At 42.3% G+C, this 20,775-nt stretch overlaps 1 protein-coding gene across 2 annotated transcripts in view; it reads left to right on the forward strand.

Annotated features, from left to right (window-relative positions):
* Positions 1-20,775, forward strand: part of PRIM1 (DNA primase subunit 1) — a 45,168-nt gene that overhangs the window by 16,907 nt on the left and 7,486 nt on the right. For both annotated transcript variants that reach the window (XM_085600926.1, XM_085600927.1), the window contains exons 2-10: positions 5,791-5,948; positions 9,359-9,465; positions 9,979-10,052; positions 10,471-10,607; positions 11,395-11,453; positions 12,048-12,157; positions 17,448-17,539; positions 18,509-18,641; positions 19,647-19,716. In XM_085600926.1, coding sequence (XP_085457052.1) covers positions 5,791-5,948; positions 9,359-9,465; positions 9,979-10,052; positions 10,471-10,607; positions 11,395-11,453; positions 12,048-12,157; positions 17,448-17,539; positions 18,509-18,641; positions 19,647-19,716 — 940 coding nt within the window. The remainder of the gene's footprint in view (positions 1-5,790; positions 5,949-9,358; positions 9,466-9,978; positions 10,053-10,470; positions 10,608-11,394; positions 11,454-12,047; positions 12,158-17,447; positions 17,540-18,508; positions 18,642-19,646; positions 19,717-20,775) is intronic.

Genomic DNA, 20,775 nt, shown 5'->3' on the forward strand with positions numbered 1-20,775 from the left:
AGAGGAGTGGTCACTAGTCTCCGAGAACCAGTGTGACCGTGTCAGCATGAAAGAAAAGTCTGTGTATGAAGAATCCCCTCAGATGATGGAACATTTTGTAGACTTGACTGAAGCTACTATTTCAGTGACTTTAACAGTTCAAAGGGATTGCTTACACACATTTTCTGATAATGATAATCAGGGCAGTATTATGAATATATCGGGCGTCGAGAAATGTACATGCCCACTTGCTGTGGCGAGTCAGATTTTATCAGGGTGAGCTATATTTAGAGCCTACTCGCCTGTTCTGGCGAGCTGACAAAGAACAGGTGCTCTGTTCACTCAAAGTGAAGGAGCAATAAATATGCCTTTAAATCTTGTTTTTATCTTGTCACATTTGCTCTGTATTCAGACAGAAGTGAGAAGTCAGTTTGTCTTCTTAGAATTGCATTTATTTTGCTCACTGCAGGTTTCCAGGATTTTTGAAAGTGATCTGTCTGACGTGCTAAAAAAACAGTTTGAAATAACTGGGGAGTGGACCCCTAGAGGGGTCTCAAGCGATCCCAGGGGTGGGGGGGGGGCTCTGGCCAAAAGAAACATTGTGTTAATAACAGTGCTTTGTTTTGAATTGAAAACAAATTGGCTTCAGTAAGCCGCTCTGTAATGGGCCATCACTAACATCTTTTGCTATTTATATCCTACCTGGGAGACTGTGTCAAAAGGGAAGGGACTCCAAATATTCTTCAAACCACCCACCCCCACTTATAATAGTCTCACTGTGCATACTTGTACGTGTTAGTAAGGCCTGCCTGATCAGAATAGTGTGTTTGGCAATCATGCATTTGATTGCATTTTAAAACAGTAACATAATGTAACTGCAATATGTAAATATGTATAGACATATTTAAACATAGCCAACTTAATAAAATAATTGTGAATAATTCTGAGGGGGGTCCGATGATTTTCTTTCCCTCTGGGGGTGCGCAGCATAAAAAAGTTTGAAGACCACTACTTTAGGGTGCCTGGTTTTTTTTCCTAACACAACATTCAAACCGCTAATACGTGAACTGTACAACATTTTTTAAAAATATATATTTCAGTAGTTATGAAAGTAATTCTGTGTGATAAATACTATTTTATGCTGAAAACAAATCAGAACAACTTACTTGGTGATGTGTTAATTATAAATGTTTGTTGAAATACAGTTTTCACAGATTGTTTATACACTATAGTTTAATCAGTAAAATATTTTATTTTGCAGTCACCTTTTTCTTCAGTATCGCTTACGAGAACACCTTCAAATATGTGAGTTCAGATTTCTGTAGTACAAAAAAACTCTTTTGTTTGATTCAATGGACTAAATTATTCCACGTGTAATAAAAATTTAGCCCATTTATAGGGTACCTATGACCCTAGACATGCCTTTTAATTGACTAATTGCATTGTCTTAAGGGTGGGGGCAGGAATGTTTCTAAGCTCATATTTAAAACACTCACTTTTTATTTACTAAAGCTTGTAGTAGTGCCCTGTAATATATAGACAGACGTTTTTCCATTGTAATGGCCATAAACCTTCCCACTCACATGCAGTTTCACTGATAAAACAATATATCGTATAAACGATAGTCTGTAGCAATCGAGTTTCAGCAAATATTTATCATTTACATATCGCCAAGGAAATGATTCTGATATGTTTTGATTCTATTAAAATCTTTGTTTGAAATATGTTTTGAAATATTTTTACAGTCAATTTACAAGCTATTTAAATGGTTTGTGGCCTGCAAAATTGTCAGATACTTCAGTTTACAAAATCCTCTAACTTTGCAGTCAGAAAAAGAAAAGTAAACGTCAATCTCCAGAATAAAATAAGCAGCAGCAATTGGTTAGAAATATAAGCTGACATTTGACCTCTGTCTTTGAAAGCACAGCAAATATGACGAGATAAAAACAAGAATTAAAGGCATTTTGATTACTCATTGACTTTCTGAATGAACAGAACACCTGTTCTTTGTGAGTTCAAGCTGCGTTTCCAGACAGGGCCAGTAGAACCTAAAAAATAGCCCATCCTGGTAAAATCTGACATGCCAGGTTGATAATAACAATGATTAGATTATATTTTTATGAGAAAAGCAACAATTTAATGAATTAATGGCCTTTATTTATGGTGCATTTTCTTTTGGCACAGTGAGGTGGGTGTGTTCCGTACGCTCCGTCCTGACTCAACGGGCATCTAGGGATTACATTACAGGAGGGGGTGTGGGGGACGGTGGGGCATGTGGTATCTTTTTAGGATGTGTTTCTTCTCATCAGAGGGTAAGATAAAAGGGGAAATGGTACATGACACATGTCACAGATCCGGTCGCTGTGAAAATAAAACTAAGATCTAGCAAATTTAATTCAGTTTGCTATGGCATTCTGGCATTCATGGCAAAATGAGTGGGAGAAATAGATATGAGGGTATTGGTATTGATTCCTGATAGGAAAACACATTAGAGAGAAATCTACAGCCTCTTATTTATAACTGAAAGGACAAGATATTGAGCATGGTGAAAACCTAGGGTGTTTGCTTGCATATAGGAAAGGAAGAGCAAAATGCTGCTGTAATGCGCAAGAATGAGCATGAAACTGGGAACATTGGTAAACCTAAGCATTTGTTTTACCTTTATTTTCAATAACTTTTTATTGAGGTTTTACAGCTGTTACAAACTGTATAAACCATAATAAACAAGTTGACACATTTCTAGGTCACATCACACAATCTCTGTGTTAGCAGGGATAAACTAAACCAGCATAGAAGCCCCCCTTAGGCACGATGATAGTTCTCAAGAAGAGCCTCCCCGTTATATTTCCTCATCGAACAATATCCATGGCATCCCTGGACACCCCATCCCTGCACACTCTTTCACCCCCCTGCAATGGGTTATTCCATGTCTCTGATTTCTTTGCATAGGGCCCACACCTTCTCAAATTTCCTCTGACAACCTCTGGTTTTATAAACAGATTTTTCCACCTGCATACACCAGTCTAAGTTTGTTAACCAATTATCTATGGGTGGTACCCTCTGGCTGCCCAACAGTTGCTTAAAACCCCTCATTGCTATTATCAGGGTAACATTCTAGAGTAGTAGTGTAGTTGGGCAGTGCCTGCCCCCACCCCGATGCCCAGGGTTGCCCGCACCAGTCCCAATGTTATAGGCTCACCCATTGTCCCGGATCCACGGGCAGTCTCACAGGGTATTCAACAGTGTACCACCCTGTCCACACCCTCTCACACATGTCTGTGTCTGACTACAATCTATGGTGTGGTCTGGTGCTTGTAAAATATGCTGTTTTTGGCAGAACCCAGTGCTGATGGCCACCTCCCTTGGATGTCTACATGCCCCTCCCACACCCCCTACATTTATCATCCTCTAGAATATTGAGGTCCCTTTCCATTTTTCTTTCAACAGCAGTAACAGCGGTTAGCTATTGGTAAGTAAAAAGAGCAGTAAATCTAGGATACCATGTGTCTGTGTTCCAGTACTGTCACATCCGCCACATCTCGCAATCTATCTCCATAGTATGTCAGAGCATGTTTCACCTATATGTGCTCATATCGCAGTATGTCTGACAGTTTGTATCGTCGTCATCGTATTTCTTCAAAGGAATAAAGCCCCCCTGTGTCCCACATGTTCCCCAGTTTTGATATCCCATTGCCTCTTCCCCTGTAACTGTTGCAAGCCCGTCAATAAATCTGATTCACATAGTGGCGTCTCCAGCTAAACCAACTTCTGCATGGCCTTTTTCCAAATTTTAATCAACCTCCGCATTGTTAACAAATGTTTTAAGCTCTGTCAGAAATTATATGCTAAAGATTTAAATATATTGAAAAAGCTAATTTGGGCACACTCAATAGGGAATATTATATGTTGGATCACAAAATTGCTGGCTAAATCTCTCATGCTGTTCAAAGTGTAGCATCTGGAAAAGCTGCAGTTGACGATGCAATGACTTTGGAGTTTTATAAAACTTGTTTGACTTTATTGCTACCGGTATTGGTACTGATGGTAAGGGAAATTGACAGATCAAAAATGCCTTGTTCTGAGAATTAATTGAATATAGCTGTCTTTCCAAAGAGAAATAAACCCCTTAATGAATGTGGCTCCTAAAGACCTATTTCCCTGATAAATACAGCCACAAATGTTATAGCCCAAGGTATTGAATCTTAGGCTTGCCAAAGTCACAACAATTAGTTTAGTCTGTACAGAATGGGGTTGTCTCTGGTTGAGAAAACGCTACTCCATATTAGTCATGCCAAAGCTTTGCATGACACGGCTAATGTAAGAGGTCTCCAGCCAGTATTATATTGTTAGATGCTTAGAAGGCATTTGACTGTGTCGTATGGTAGTTTTTATGTGTAGTGACACGACAAACGAGTATTAGAAAAGTTTGTGACCTTGGTAAAGCACGTAAAGAACCTGATGCAAGGATTAAAATAATCTTATCTTTATCAAGAGGAACTAGTCTGGGGGTACGTGATGATGAAGGAGCTGTATGTTTTAGCATAAGAAAAAGAAAAGAGTTTTTCTTTTTCATGAAGCCCTCACCCACCAACCTAGTTGGTGGCATGCTTCATCATCGGGCCCACCTGGTGACAGAGTCTGTCCCTGGTGTGCTTCAACGCCTGGTTTACAGTGGAGCAGGGTAGTGGTGTGATAGTGACGCTAAAAACTGTACAGTGGTCCCATTACCCAAAGGGTTTTCTTTAATGTTTGGGCCACTGGCAGTAATAAAAGCAAGGCAGTGGATGTGCGTGGAGTGGTATTTAAGAACTCCTACATCCAAAGGACAGTCTACATGTTTCAGCAAGTTGAGTCTGACCGGCGATGCAATGACTGCATCTGTGGTTTGGTGGCGGCCGTGTGGTAACCTCTGGTTCTTTTATGGAAAAATTTCCCAAAAAGTTTCTAAGTGTCCACTTTTGCAGTTGTGAAGGCCAATAGTCCAGGATGTTTAGGGCATTGGAACTAGTCAGCCGGGCTCTTCTGTGTTGCAGGCCTCTTGCAGCTTCTGTGTTCCTGGAGCTTACCACGAGGCTAGTCAACTAGCTCTTGGAGTCCAGTGTTGTGTCCTGCGTTCAGTTGGAAGCAGGTCCAGCCCTTGGGGTTTCTCTCCACAGGTAAAACAGCAGACTCAATCCTTTGTCTGAGTTCCCGTCCTTTGGTTCTGTTTTCCACAGTTCAGCTGTGTTCTCTGTTTCAGAGTTGATCCTGGCTATTCTAGCTTCCTCCCAGGTCTTAAGAACCTTGACAAAGTCTCTCTTTACTTGGCCTGATGGCGCGGGTTGAGTTTCCTGCCCTTGTACATGGCCTTCATCTCCTCCACTGTAAGGGTGGGCAGCTTAGCAAAAAGATGTGCAAAAATTGAAGTAAAAAATAATTTGGAAAAATTAAAATTACTGTGAGGTGCTGCTCAGATTAATATAATACTGAGTAGCTACCAGACATCGTCGAGCCCTCTGTCTTATTCAGCTGGCAACCTGCTCTACTAATGATAAAATTCCTCCAGATATGGCTCAATCTGGAGGTTTACTTTGAGTTTATCAGCTTGCCTAGCATTTGACTAATGAATGTTCTTTCAAATACATCAAAGATGCCAGTTTAAAACATTTTTTTTATTGAACATGCCCATCATATATCTGCGTGTGTGGTGACTGGAGGAGTTATACTGAATGTCCCTGTGCAGCATCTTGCTCAAGAGGAAGATTGTATGTACACGAAGATGGTTTGTAAGTTTTATTTCTGTGAAATGTTGACTTTTTTTATTTTTTACAGTCACAAAGAATTACTTCCAAAACCGTGAGTTTTCTTTCACATTGAAAGATGATATCTACGTTCGTTACCAGTCTTTTAGCAACCAGAGTGAGCTGGAGAAAGAGATGCAGAAAATGAATCCATACAAGATAGACATTGGAGCAGTCTATTCGCACAGGGTGGGTAACTATAACTGTTAAAGGAAAATATTCTGTGTTGCTTTGCTGTGGTTCCTAGTCTCAGATTCTTGATTTAGAAATTCGAAATCTATGCTGGTGTCTCCAGACTTGTTTCTAGGCACATTTTCAGGAACGTGTTGTAGCCCATTGCCTTTTATAGATATGGTGTTTTCATCAAAAGGGGAGGTAGTACCTGCAAATTTAAAAAAAAAAAAAAAAAGCTGCACAACACTTGGGCCTAGATATTCTACCGCAATACAGAAAGCGCGAAAATATTCCACAGCAATACAAAAAAGGTAAAAGCCTATGGTTGTGCTTTCAATCAATTGGAAAATTATTTATGATAATAGTCTATTTCTATGAGTGTTTGGTTTACTCACCTGCTGTGCAAACTGGGTGATAAACTGACCTTGTTAGTCTCTTATGGTATTTCTGGGTTCAAAATGTTCTGAATTCCTAGCTTGTTTTTTTTTAATTTTTCAGTAAGTAATCATATTCTGGACATTCCCCCTTCCTCCCTCAAAAGAACCATTTCCTCAGTTTGATCTTAGCTATAAATGTATATGTACAACCCATTCAGTATTTGGCTTAAAGTTATAGTGATTTGTGCGGTGCTTCAAACTTCCATTTGTGGTCTCTTGGTACTTAGAGACAGGGAAAGAGCTTTCCCAGTTGCCCGAGTGAGGCGGGCAGACTGTAAGATCCTATAACCAGGATAAACAATCTGTACGAGGAATCCGACATTCTTGAACTATGCAGAGTAGTGATCGTTGGCAATGGTATACATGATTTCTGTTTGAGGCACATGTAACATTGAGCAAAGGCATTGTACAGCTATTGTCATTCCATCAGAGGACATTCAAGCAAGTCTAAGCGAGGACTGCTGGCCTAGTTAATTTATGAAGCGGCAGATGCCATACATTGCCATTATTCTGTGTGAAAAGCTCAATGAGTGGAAGATTCTTGAGAAACTTCAGGTTAAAAAAAACTGCTATTCTGGGCCTTCCAGACTAAGTGGTTCCGCATGCATTTTGCATCGATTATCACTCCGATGAGTTTTACTATAGCAAAAGGGAGATGAGAGGTTTCTGCTGGGGTTGATGTCAAGTGGGCAGGGAGCAGCTGAGGCTCTACTACAACAATCTATTTGTGGGCTTCTATTGTACGTTTTCTTTGTTTTTACCTGGCCAGTAGACAGTCTGGGATTTTCTCGTGTTTGGCAGGTTTGAATGGTATATTTTTGACTATTGACTAGGAGTCCACTGGCTCCTTGCATACAGGGTTCTTACTGTTCTATGTTTTTGTTTACATGTTATTTCTTTGTATTTGTTTGCTCATGATACAAAGTGACACAACATCGAGTTGGAGCATCTGCACTCTCGCTAGACAGTTTCTGCTCTTGTCCACATAGTGAGGCCAGTAGTCCAATCAAAGAAGCAAACCATTGTAGGTCTTGGCCAAGGCTGTCATGTTGTCAAGTGATCCCTTCGGTCACCCAGCCTGGGTAAAATCAGCACAATTTGTCTGAGATTACCTAGGCATCATCTAGTGTGTACTGACACACTGACATTTTGAAGTGATAACATAAAATTGAGTGCACCTTAATGTTAGGTGTAAAATATTTTATTTCCAAGAATAAAGGCAACATTTGCATATAATTAACAAATTTTCCAAAATGATCTAACACATAAACATTTATTATCCAAAAGACCCATCACATAATTACAATTGTATCAATTAAAATAGCTCTCCAATTGAGTGTTTCAATCAGCAGTCATAAAATCAAAATTATTTATTCTGAATTAGTATAGTATACTTTGCAATTACAATGTTTAAAGTTTTTCACAACCATAAAGTGAGTAGTGCTTCAATCCTATCTCTAATGCCATAATACCATACTGCTTAGAAAGTGGCTTGAAAATCGTTTTCCTTTCACTTAGAAAAAAAGAGCAATCTAAAAGAAGGTGCTTCCGAGAACTTAAGATTTAAATCGCAAATATCCTATCCATTATTTCCATTGCTCAAATTCTCGAACCAGACATTCTACAGCCTGAATCTAATCCTGTCAAGAATTGGAGAATAACACTCCATATTTTATCTGGGACCTAGGAAAGACATGGAAAGATCTCAAGATCATCTAGGCTGCTGACAGTGGTGAACTGAATGCTTCCGTATAAGATATTACCCATCACCAACTAAAGTGCCTTCCCTAACCCCATCACGAAGAAGACTTTTCACCTTATTTGAGCTCAGGGACTCTTCGATCTTAAAAACATAAATTCCTAATTCAGAGTCCACAACAAACTTTACAGTGAGTCGTGACAGTTCGCCAGACCATAACATTATGTCCTTCAGCAGTAATTCAGCTCCGTTCAGGGCCTGCGGAAATAACTTACCCATCATTACCTTTTAGGGGCTCCACTGAAAGGATCCCAAAAGGAAAGCCACCAAGACCAAGATACTGACCTGTTCCAATAGGATACTAATCAGATACTGAGTAAATTTCCTTGGACGCTTGGAAAAAAAATCAAAGTCTTAGTTTTCCCCACAGTGACAGAGTTATTTAGATTCATAGTAGGTATGCAGAACAAAATGTTTGTTGCAACCCTATTGGGGTGTAATCTATTATAACTAAATTCTCAGCAATATAAGGCAATGGATATGTATGCCCCCTATTTTAGGAGAAAAAGAATTGGAATTAGCCAGAGCAGACGGGAGGCCTGAACCGGAGGGGTGCTAAATTATATCCCTGCATGAAACCATTTTCTATTGAGATTTTTCTTGATAAAATTCCAGAACCACTTGGGTCGACCTGAACCAAGTTGTTAAAATGTAGTTGCTGTATCATGGCCTACACGTCCTGAGGGATATTCTAGCTCTTTAGTTTCTCCCGGAGGGTACAGTGGTCAACCAAGTCAAAGTCTTTCCAAAATTCCACAAAGCAACAGCAAAGTTTACCGACAGTTGCTGTTGACCTCTTGCTGCAGCCCTGAGTACCCACAAATTATCAATCGTCAAATGGTTTGACATAACCCTCCCACTCCACCCCCACTCTTTACGAATAATACCAGATCCAAAAACCTAAGTCTTAACTGATTTCAGCAAATTTTGAGCGTAAATCTTACGAAAGATTGCCAAGAGGGAAATCACTCTATAATTGGACCGATCATCCCAAGAATCCTTCTTATGGATGGGATTTATAATTGCTACTCGCCCTGATTCAGGAATTCACCCTGAAGTAACCCATTTAAAGAAGGGACTTAAGACTTCTGCCCACCAAAGAGGGTCACCATTAAACAGTGCTGCTGGCAAGCTATATGGTCCCACTGCTATAGGGAATTTCATGTAAATAATTGGTGTAATGTACTGCAAACTTACCTGCATGACCCTCTGTCTTGTTCTCTCTGCAGCCGAGCCAGCATAATACAGTGAAGTCTGGTGCTTTTCAGGCCCAAGAGAAAGAACTGGTGTTTGACATTGATATGACCGACTATGATGATGTTCGAAGCTGCTGCAGGTATGGTCGCATTAGGGTTATGTGAAATTTGTAACACGTTTACGCTGCAATTGGCAGATTGCATGAGCTTGTTAGTTTTATTTTATAAAGATTTTTATTGTAAAATTTTCACTGGACTACACAGCTATACGCCTACAACCCTGGGGCCGGCAGCGTGTCAATATAAAGCATTCTACACAGCTTCGTGGCCCACATCCCGGAGGCAGGGCAGCGTCACCATTAGGGATGTGCACCAGCTATCATAAACAGTGCACAAAATTTATAACAAACCGAGAGATGTCAACACTACCTACCGCTATCAGGACACCTACTTCTTACATCAGTTTATAACCATGGAGCCTATGTACCGTTGCCATACTGAACCAATGCTGTCTGATTACCCACCCAAGTCATCTACGACATCTATCAGTCTGCATGAGCTTGTTAGTTACGTGATGTCAAAATGTTTTAATACAGAGCTGGCAACAGGGCTTGGGTGTCCTTATAACACTGCTTTTCTCCACGTTCTTTCAGTTCAGCAGATATCTGTCCCAAGTGCTGGACTCTGATGACAATCGCCATTCGCATCCTCGATAGAGCCTTGGAAGGTACAGTTTTAGAGAGCAATTTCTTATTGCACAGTCCGGTACTTGGAGCTTTGGAATGTGTCCAGCTGTTTCAACAACCATGTTTTCTGTATCATGTATCCCCAATTTGCTTTTTGTTCTTGCCCTACACGGTCCAATTGTAGACGTCTAGATCTGAGAATATTCCCAGTCGCCATGATCATAGCCACTGTTATGGGGTGCCCTGAGCAGATTCATGACCTCTGGAAATGTCTTCCTACTCTCTCATGTGACCATAGATTGCAAGAACAGGCAATGACTTAATGCCAACATTTTCAGATCCCCAGTGTAAGGTGCTGGAACCGGGGGGGGGGGGCCTTTACCCTCGGGTTTTAATTGACATTGTCCTTAAGAAAGCAAGAATACAAAATGTAACACATTTCTTGCTTTTGCTTCTCAGAGGATTTTGGATTTGAGCATCGGCTGTGGGTGTACTCTGGAAGGAGGGGCGTTCATTGCTGGGTTTGCGACGATTCAGCTCGGAAGCTGTCCCAGGCTGCCCGCTCGACAGTCGCTGAATATCTCAGTCTTGTGAAGGTTTGTTTTCTGTACCTTGTATCATTTGAGGAATTTTAGAGGAGAGAGACTGTGTTGCTATGAATATTGGTACTATCTTCCACTTGCCCTGGTGTTCAGCAGCATTATTACCCAGCTGCCGTAGACATTGTTGCGGTGTTGCAGCTGTAGCTGGTTCTAGCGCAGCATTATAGTCTATAATTAATGCAAAATGAATTTGCCGATTTGTTGCTCTATTCAACTATTTTCCACCGTTGCATCACTTACGTTTTACTTGTGGGAATGACTGGTGCTTTTTTTTTAGTGAACACTGTATTGTAAGCTGTTTCTTCATGGTAAGGATCTCTTCACAATCCTTGTGTTAATTTAGCAGTAATGTTTTTTTTCTTTTCACAAAAGTCTGCAGCTTAGTTCCCCACTTTACAATTTTAGAGTGCTCTATTCAGCTGGCTGCTTTTAGGTTCATTTGTATGTGAGGTGTTGACTACAATTATTTTTTGTGTTTGATTCTGGTGTCATAAGTTAAGGCAGCAGAAATTGGTGGTGTGTGCCTTTCCCTGGTTTCTGTTCTTGGAGTACCCATAGTATGCCTAGTGGTTCCCCATTACAAACATCCTACTTTGCAGACCTCCTTTTTTCCCAATAACAACCCACAGTTTGAATCGGGCTGTGTACAGGAGGGTGGTGCTTAGAGGTCACCTGTACGACGGTGTGAAAGGCAGCAATAGGACCAAGAGGTAAATGGACGCTGTGGCCGCTTGTGTTTGGTAACCCGCTAGCTCCAATGAAATGTCTGATTTCTTTTCAGGGAGGGCAGGAGGCGGTAAAGAAGGTTCATCTTTCTGAAATTATTCATCCCTTCATCAGGTGAGGCCAGTTTCTTCTGTCTATAGAGACCCCATGATTCACAAATCTATATTCGAGGCCACTGGAATTATGTAATCTACCAGATTATACTGTGGAGTATTCTAAATTACGCAAAAAGAAAAGTCAAACTGTGGAATAATGCAGCACATTCTGTGGCAGTACTTCACTATTTTATCAATTTACTATAATATGCAGACAATGGTAGTACCTCACTACAAGTCGGCAACTAAATTGTGAGCAGACTAACCTTTGTAAATGGTCTGCCACTGCAAGGCACTATGTGTGGGGCTTTTCAGCTAAAAACCTTTTTTTGCTAAACTCTGCAATTTCATTGTTCTGCAGGAACCTTTGTAGCTGCAGAATCTCTGTTCCAGTGGCCTTGCCTTTATTTCGCTCTGGTTCTGTGTTCACCTAGTCAACTAGTAGCAACTGCAAGTCAGGAAACCTGATCATAATAAGGTCTAATTTTGTGGCTGCTACTAAAGTATTCTGGAGAGATGTGTGTGAATGTATTTTGTAGAGTAGTGGTGTTGGTGTCTTGTTGACTATATGTAGGTTCATGTTTGCATGCATATCTTTTTGTCTTTTATACAGTGAGTCACTGAAAGTGGTGCAGAGATACTTTGAAAAATATGCCCTGCAAGATCAAGACATTTTGGGAAGCAAAGAATCATGGGTCAAAGTCTTGGCGCTACTCCCTGATGATATCCTTTTTTGTGTTTTCCCATTGCAAAGTCTTGTATTTTACATGCGCAATGTTTGAGGCCTTTTTCTCTAGATATGCAACCAAATTTGATTTTCGTGCTTTAGCCTTGGATACAAATCTGTGGCGTAAAGGATCCATAAGCAAGTACTTGCTTTTGGGGGTGCACGCTGCTACTCTATGTAGGATAGTGGCTCTTTTTGACCTAGTCATCCCCACCTTTTACCTGGCACTGCTGCTTTTTCGACAAAGTGCACTGGGTTCCTGCTAACCAGGCCCCCAGAGCCAGTTCTCTTACCTTTTAAACTAATTGTAACACAATCGGCATGGACTTTTGCAACCCTTTAAGTCACTGGTAAAGGGTACCCCTGGTACACAGGGCATGGGTATTAAAGAGGGACCCTAATAGCTGCGGCATGTATTATGCCACCCAAAGGGGCCCACACAAAATCAGCATGCAGACTGCCATTGCAGGCCCCGTGAAATGGTGCAAACCATTTTGAAAACACAACATAACACCCTCCCTGTGTGCTGTGCACAAGCACACTGCCTTTAATATATGTAAGTCACCCCTACAGAAGACCTTGGAGCCCTAAGAGAGGGTGCATAATATTATACGTGAGGGTACATCTACATGAGCATACGTGCCCCTGTGGTGTCTTATCTCCATTGCTAGATGTTGCCAGTGACAGGACGCCATCTTTAGGACATGTACTGGGCACTGGTCATTACGCTTCACTGAAACTAATAGTGTCTGGTATCAAATACCTTGCCTTAATAAATCTGTAACAATACCAGTACTAGATTTAATATGACATGCACCCAGAGGGCACCTTAGAGGTGCCACTTGCAAACCTACAAGTCACAGAGTATCCTGACTGACTGGTATCTTCCAGCCTGCTACCACAGACCAGTTTCCGACCCACTGCACATGAGAGCCCACATTATGAGGTCAGAAACAATTCCTGCTCTGGCAGAAGGTGTTTACACCTCCTCCAGCAGGATGGCTTGTGTTTAGCATATCCAGGCCAGAGGCTTCAAGACATCTGCTGTCTTTGATATGTGACCCTGGCTTCCCCCAGACATTGGGAATGCCACCCCATGCCCAAGGGTCAATTTGGCACCAGAGCAGTGTGGGGAAATAGTCAGTGGTTGTGTCACACTTTCAGGCTAGGCACACCCCTAAATTGAGCCACCTGAATTGGACCGACAAAGGGTTTCACCGTTTTGAAATTGGTAAAACTCTAAACTTCGGGTCATGCTTATGCCCGCTCTCACAGGAAGTTGTCATATAAGGGGGTGTAGTCATCCCAGGGGTAGGAAGCCCATTGGCTACTATCCTACACTCCCCTTAATTCAGAATTTAGGGGTTCCCTTGACACCAGGAACTCTGATTAGTCTACCTGGGAACTGAAGAAGGACAAAGAAGAGCAGTTACCGCGAGAACAGAGAACTTAACCGAAACTTGGCACCAAACCTTGCCTTGCTTCTGGAACCTCAACGCTTGCACCAACCTGACCTTTCCAAAAGCTGAGCATCCTCCCAAGCCTGTGGAACACTGTCCAGCGCTTCAACAACCAAGCAGCATCTCGTTTTGGGTGGAGGAGCTAGCCCCTTGCATCCGCAGGCACCAGCCCCATCTGCCTAGTGTGAGAAAGTGCCATCTTTCTTGCATGGTATGCCCCCACTTTTTGATGAATTGCTGAATGTACTTTGACTGAGTGTGCCCTGGACTCCTGCCAATCAGGTGCCCTGGGCCTATGTTCCTTCCCTAAAACACAAAATCCAAATTGGCAAACCCTGGCCACATGTCAGCCCCTGGTAAATGGTACCCTAGGTACCCAGGGCCTTGTGACCAGGGAAGGCCTCTAAGGGCTGCAGCACCCATTGTGCCACCCTTAGAGGCCCTGTACCCTTACACACACACCCTGCCCTTGCAGCCTGAGTGTCTGGGTACAAGACAAAACAAAGAGTCCACATGGCACACATCCCTGTGTGCCATGCCCACCACCTACACTGCCATGGCATACATCAGCCACCCCTCTAGCCGGGTGCCCTATGCCAATGGTGTGGGCACAGGAGCAGGAGCCCTGTGCCCCTACAGTACCCAGGTCCATTCCTGGGCACTGTAAGTGCAGTGCTGCCATTTAAGAGTATATGGTGCTGGGAGCTTGTCAAACACGAATTCCACAGCACCATAATGGCAACACTGAAGACTGAGAAGTTTAGTATCAAACTTCTCAGCACATTAAACCCACACTGATGCAAGTGTGGGATTTAATGTACCAAGCACCCCAGAGGGCATCTTAGAGATGCCCCCTGAAACCTAACCTGCAATCCACGCATGTTCTGAGGCTGCCTAGGCTGCCACACAACAGACCTGTTGCTGGACCCCTGGGTAGGAGAACTCCTGCACTCCTGGGTCTGCAACAATGCACATCCTGGGCGAGGTGCTAAATCTCCACCCCCAGGATGAGCAGGGGGAAGCTTCAAAGGCATGCCGCCTCTGTAAGCTTCCCCAGGCCACTGCAACCCCCCCCCCCACTCTGGCGGTAAGCTTGGCCGGAAATCCCAAATAAGGACAGGGGATGTGCCAGCCTGCCAACCCCACCCCTCAGGTGGGGGAGACGAGGTGAAGCACATCTCCGGGCTCTCGCCATCTTGAAGATGGGAGGCCCTGCTCAACCAGGACTAGGCTACTGCCCTCCTCCCACAGGAGAGAGGCAGGATAGGGGGGTGTCTAAAAATCAACACAGTCGACTTTCATCACTTGATTCCAAGTACTGACCCAGGTGTGAATCTAGGATCCAGTCCTGGAATTCCAAAAGTAATCCTAAAAGTAATCTGTGGCAAATAACTTGAAATTTCCATTGAACTCAATGCATTATTGTGCTTAAAATTGTGTTGCCTATTGCAACCACTTGTAACTTTCTACAAAAAGTCAATTGCATATTGCAAAAGTATTTATATAAAGCATCTCATTCTGAGAAAGTATATTTTAATACCCATTGTTGGTTCTAAAATAAAACAAGCATATATTTTTTATATATAAACCATTGGCCTAGAGTTCAGTTATTGAGTGTGTGAGACCATTTGCTGGCTGAGTGTGTGCAACAAATGCCTTAAACTGTCCTCTGATACTGCCTTACTGCTCGACCAAGCTACCACTTTAGAGAGTAAAGTTATATCTAACTTTAGCCTCTGCCAAACCTCTGGGGACTGTGGACTCTGTACACCCTGTACCTATTTGGGAACAGTATATACAGAGCTACTTTCTCACACCTAGTAACTCCTGTTGTTTGCCATCGGGCCCACCGCAGGAGCAGCATTACTGGATGAGTTCTTGAGGCTCTAAAAGGTCAGCCTGTTCTTCCTGGTGATGTTTCGAGATGCTAAACGCTCCAGGATTTCCCCTGCTTTTAGTACCTGGACTATCGGGGTACTTGCACCAATCATAGCTTGTTTGTGTCCATTCTGGACACCACCTCTGCCAAAACGTAGCTGCATGTTGAGTGACTTCAGGACTGATAAGCTCCACATCGAGAGTGGCCCAGCTGTTTTGTTTTTCTTTCCTCTGCAGATCATCCAAGGACCGTGAGAGCCTGCAATGCTAAGTGGCCAGCTAGCCAAAACTTTTGCACCCGAGCCCCACAGCCTAAGTACACAACTTCTGCCTGCATCCCCTTGGCCTAGTACTCCCCATGAGCTGAGCCCCACGTTGTGTTCTGCTAGACTTGTCCAGAGGTCCCCCTTTGCAGACTGCTGTTTTGACAGGTCCCTTCACATTTTTAATGCTGTAGCACTCAAGGCTACCAACGCATCCTGCACCTCTGCACCAAGACGTATCTGGACATATAAACCCAAACTGCTGGTCGTTTCTTGGACCTTGGCCCTCCCAGCACCTCAAGTATTAATGGGTACCCTCTACAACCGTTTGCAAATATACCTATGCATTACCTGTCTTTTCCTTTGCTAGGATATTATTACCACGTGTGAGGCTCATGCCTCAAATCTGACCGCTGTTTCGACTGCTTTCCTATAAAACAATAACTTCAGAAGTACTTACCTAATCCCAATAATCTTGGGGTCTAAAAATGTATAAAATAGTGTCATTTTTCAAAATTGGTCTCGGATTTCTTATTGTTTGTGTCTCATGTATCGACTGTGTGTACAACAAGTACTCAACCCTCCCCTCATAAGCCAAAACTGCTTGGCCAAATATGCGATGGTACATCGCATACGGTACAATGCATGCGATTACAACGAGGTTGTTACAATGACTGCGTTGTTACAACGCATACCATTACATCGCAAGTCGTTTCTACGACTTGCTGTAAGGGGTGCGCTGGACTTAGGAATAGTATAATTTACTATTCCAGCTCCAGCCTGGGCAACAGTAGGAAAGGTGTTAGAATAATAAATTATTCTATTCCTTAGTTTACAACTTGCTTTGTAATGGTTAGCGTTGTAACGACCGTGTTGTAATCTCATGCGTTGTACCGCATACGATGTATAAACGCTGCTTCCCGCTCGACCACACTACCACAAATAGAGCACTTTGGGATTGTTAATGCAAGCCCTGTAAGCCAAAATGGGCCGACTAGACTTTCTCCATCGTGTACCACATTTTGGTACACTACATAGAAAGCCAGCTTCCTACACAATGTGACTGTCCTTTTTGCTCGCATGCAGTATCTGAACCTAGGTGAGAGCTGTTTGAAAGAATGTCCATGACGGCAGCCTAGTTTCTGAGAGTCACTATGCAGATATTGAAATAAAGGTTTGAATATTCAAAGTAAAGAATCTCCTGGATTCCAGGCGTTAAGTGAGCCGGCACTACCACCATGAAACAAGGATAATTGGGCTCGACCAACATCTCCCAAGGTTGGCAAATAAGATCTGGTGGTGTAATTTTAAATATAGACCTAAATTAGACCTGAAGCACCTTTTATACTCTTTAACCTTTCCTGCTTTACTCTCCCTAGAGTATTTCTAGGGAGCAGACGAATAATCCATTCTCGTTTCCTGTGCTGCATGGGGTTGATACCAAATGAACAAGTGCATGAATGAATAATGCCATTTCGCGGATGGCCTGTAAGGGGAGTGTGTCTGGGAGTTATAACAGCAGGGATAGGTGATGAACACCGGAGAGCTTGTTAAGATGCACAATGTTTCAAAGTTGTAAGGAGGAAATTTCTATCTTGCTTCCTCATTTCCAAAATTGAAACCACATTGCGTGTTGTGGCCAGCAGTGTATTGTATTTTGTTGTGGTTCCTTGACACCAGCTCACTAGTTCGTGAGGACCTGGCGATAGATTTTAACAAAGCACGCAATTCTTGCCAGCGCTGGGAGCAGCTGAAGAAAGCAGTTAAGAAATCCAGGGTGAGAAACTGCGCTGTTGTTTGCGCAAATCAGTCGAGCCTACTGTGATCACTGTGCTAATTGAAGATATTTCTTGATGAAAGCAATCTGATAATTTGTTGTAAACCCAATATGTTGGATTATTGTACTTTCCGCTTTGCAGATGAACCCTGAGAAAAGAAATGCGAATTGCAAAAATGGGTAGGCCAGGAATAACCGAAATAAGGAGAGCGAGAATGCAGAATACAATGTTAAATATTTGAGGGAAAATGAGGGAACAACTGTTTGTTTACAAATTTCTCGCTCTGCTACAACATTTTGAACTGCAAGTAATTAATTTGAGGTGCACATTTTTCCTATACTTCTCAGTGAGCAGCATCATTTATACAACTTTTAGGAGTTTTATTTTAGATACAGTTTTGTTTAAAAAATGTACTTGATCAATGTTTTGTTTCGTGGATGAGTTATTTTCAATGCCTCTAATTGTCGAGGCTGTCTATTGTTCATCCCTTAGATTAACACTGTACCTGATGTGGCACAAGCTGGTCTCATAAAAACGCTCTTTCTCATCCTCCGTTTATCAACACTTTTTACACTTAAAACACCTTTAACATGGATTATGAGGCAGGGTGTCTCTGGGGCAGTGGTGTAGTGTGGGCGGGGGCGCAGGGGTAATTTGCCCAAGGTGCAAAAGTTTTAAGGGGCGCAAAATTTAAAATATAAGTGGAAGGGACTAAAAGTGCTAACGGTCCACAGGTTAGGGGCACAATACTTGCCTTGCCCTGGGAGGTAGCAACCCACTCTACGCCGCTGGTCTGAGGCATATGTTGTAAGTCTCTCCTTTCCAGGTGAAACATTCTGCACTACCCTCAAGCGAGGCAACTAGGTTTAACCTTCCAGAAATACCTTCACAAATCTCAGAGCTGCCCTCTTGAGGAAAGGTCAACGGATATGTTTTAATTTGTATTTTTATTTTTTCTGTGGACGCAGGGGGAATTGAAGAAAGGAACGCGTGCAGATGAGGAAGTAATGCTGCAATACTGCTACCCTCGTTTGGATGTCAATGTCAGCAAAGGAGTGAACCACTTACTAAAGAGTCCGTTCAGTGTCCACCCGAAAACAGGTACATGACCCATCACATCGCCTAACGTCCTGCGTGTAAAGGTTACTTAAATCCCCTCCAACCAACGTACTCTGGGGTTTTGTTGAACTGATTGATGAGTTCACTGGAATTATATAATAACAAATATTTGGCAGCTTGGCCTGAATTATTTGGCTAGGAGAAGGCATTGTCACGTACACAAAGTTAAACTCTGTGGGACTTTAGGTGACATGTGGCTATTAGCACGTGTAAAATACATGTGAGTATTAAAAGAAAATGATTTCAAATCCAGTAGAAAATTCTGTCCTTAAGAAAGATAAGTGTGTATATATACACGTTTACAAGATACTAAATCTTCTTTTGTTTTATTTTCCAACATTTAATTATCTTGCCTTGCATGGGAACACTTAAACACATATATGTTATGTACTTGGTTGAAACTAAATTCCTGTGCTGAGTCACTGGTGCAGCCCTAGCAATGGGCGTAACCCTGGTAAAGGTAGATGGCGTCCTGGGTGCTCTTGCTTGCTGTTGTATAAAGAGCCCTCTGCTAGAAGGAAGTCAAGTCAGCCTTGAGCTCCACAGATATCCAGATCCTAGTACTATGCTGCATTTGTGGACTCCCCAGGTCAACAGTGTCCTTTGCATGAAAATGTCCCCTTGTAATTCTTGTGTTACCCAACATACACTGCTTTGTGCTCACTGTATAGATCTTGAAAGATGTGTTCATGCCAAATATTTATTTTGTAAGTGCTCCAAAAGTGAGAATCCAAACATGATCGTGTTGTACTGGTTACTTTTTTGGAACCCTAAATAGTCTTCTGAAGGTTTTCTTCTAGTGACTAATAGTGGATGAGGGACAGTGCACTAAATTGTATTTTGTTTTACCCTATGTAGCATGTTCAAGGTGGCCCTCCAATGTTTCATGTATTTTCCTGTACCCTGTTTCTTTAATCATGGTACCCACTTTCTTTGCCGTGTAGATTTCCTTTGCTCAAATTCTATTATATTTTTCTTGCCCCTCAGGTCGCATATCTGTGCCCATTGACCTAAAGACGCTGGATCAGTTTGATCCCTTTGCAGTTCCAACAATCAGGTAGGCCTTGCCTTAGGCGGGTTATATGGAAAGGAGGAAGGTATTCTTAATAGTATGATAACCAAAAATCATTTACAAATACGGTACATGCTACGTCATAAAACATGCATCTGATTATTAAAAGGGCTATAAAATTGTAAAAACGTGTGTCCCATATACAATTTTAAGAAAATCTTGGGGTACAGCAGAAAATCAAAGAAGCGTCACCAGGCAAACTGAAAGACATGGGTGCCTGGGCGTGCAATAAGGTATCATACAGGCATGCTTGTGATTATTGTATGCATAGGCAGGCATGTGGAATAAATTGAGAAACAGTACTCCTCCCAAAATAAACTGTACAATATGAAAGAATAAACAGTGGTACGGGTAAATGGTGTATTGAATCATATAGTGCCAGTGTAGCTGCCACAGTAGATGATCGGTGGCTCGTGTTTGATTTACTTTCTTTATCAATTCTTGCGTTGTTTGTAGAGTCCTTCCAGCTGCTGCATAGAACTTCCCAATTCATGCGAGGCCCATCGGCACTATGGTGGTGTAGATTAACTTTAGCACCTCCTTGCATGATCTTACACCGTTTTGAAGTAACTTAGTTCTTAGATATAGTTGCTTTGGAACCAGCAAAGCTGGGCAACAACAGATGATATCCTCTGCTGATTCTATGTGATATTGGCACAAGCAACATCCACTGCTTCTTGACGCTGTGTTTTTCCAGTGGGTCCTGTAATCCTGTATTGGTAATGTTAGAAGCCTAGTTCTCAGAACGTTCTGGAGGGCTTGCCTTCCCAATTCTGCTTTCAGGTATGGTTGACATAAAGTGGCTTTGTGTGAGTAGACGAGACCCCCTGCGCCAGGGAATTATCTAATCCGTTCAAGATCCTGTTGCCTTGAAGTGTTCATGCCCTGCTTCCTTAACAGGCTTTTTAGGCCGGCCATTGTTCAGGGTGTGTCCGTTAAAAGGTCTGCTGGCAGGCCCAATGTCTTGTTAGCCATCAAGAGATACCTTCCCAGCGGCTAGTATCAGTAAAAACTGTTTGTAATGCTTCCCTGATTGTGCCAGGG

The sequence above is a fragment of the Triturus cristatus genome, chromosome 4_2 (genome assembly GCF_964204655.1).
Source record: "Triturus cristatus chromosome 4_2, aTriCri1.1, whole genome shotgun sequence".
In the NCBI taxonomy this organism is placed as follows: Eukaryota; Metazoa; Chordata; class Amphibia; order Caudata; family Salamandridae; genus Triturus; species Triturus cristatus.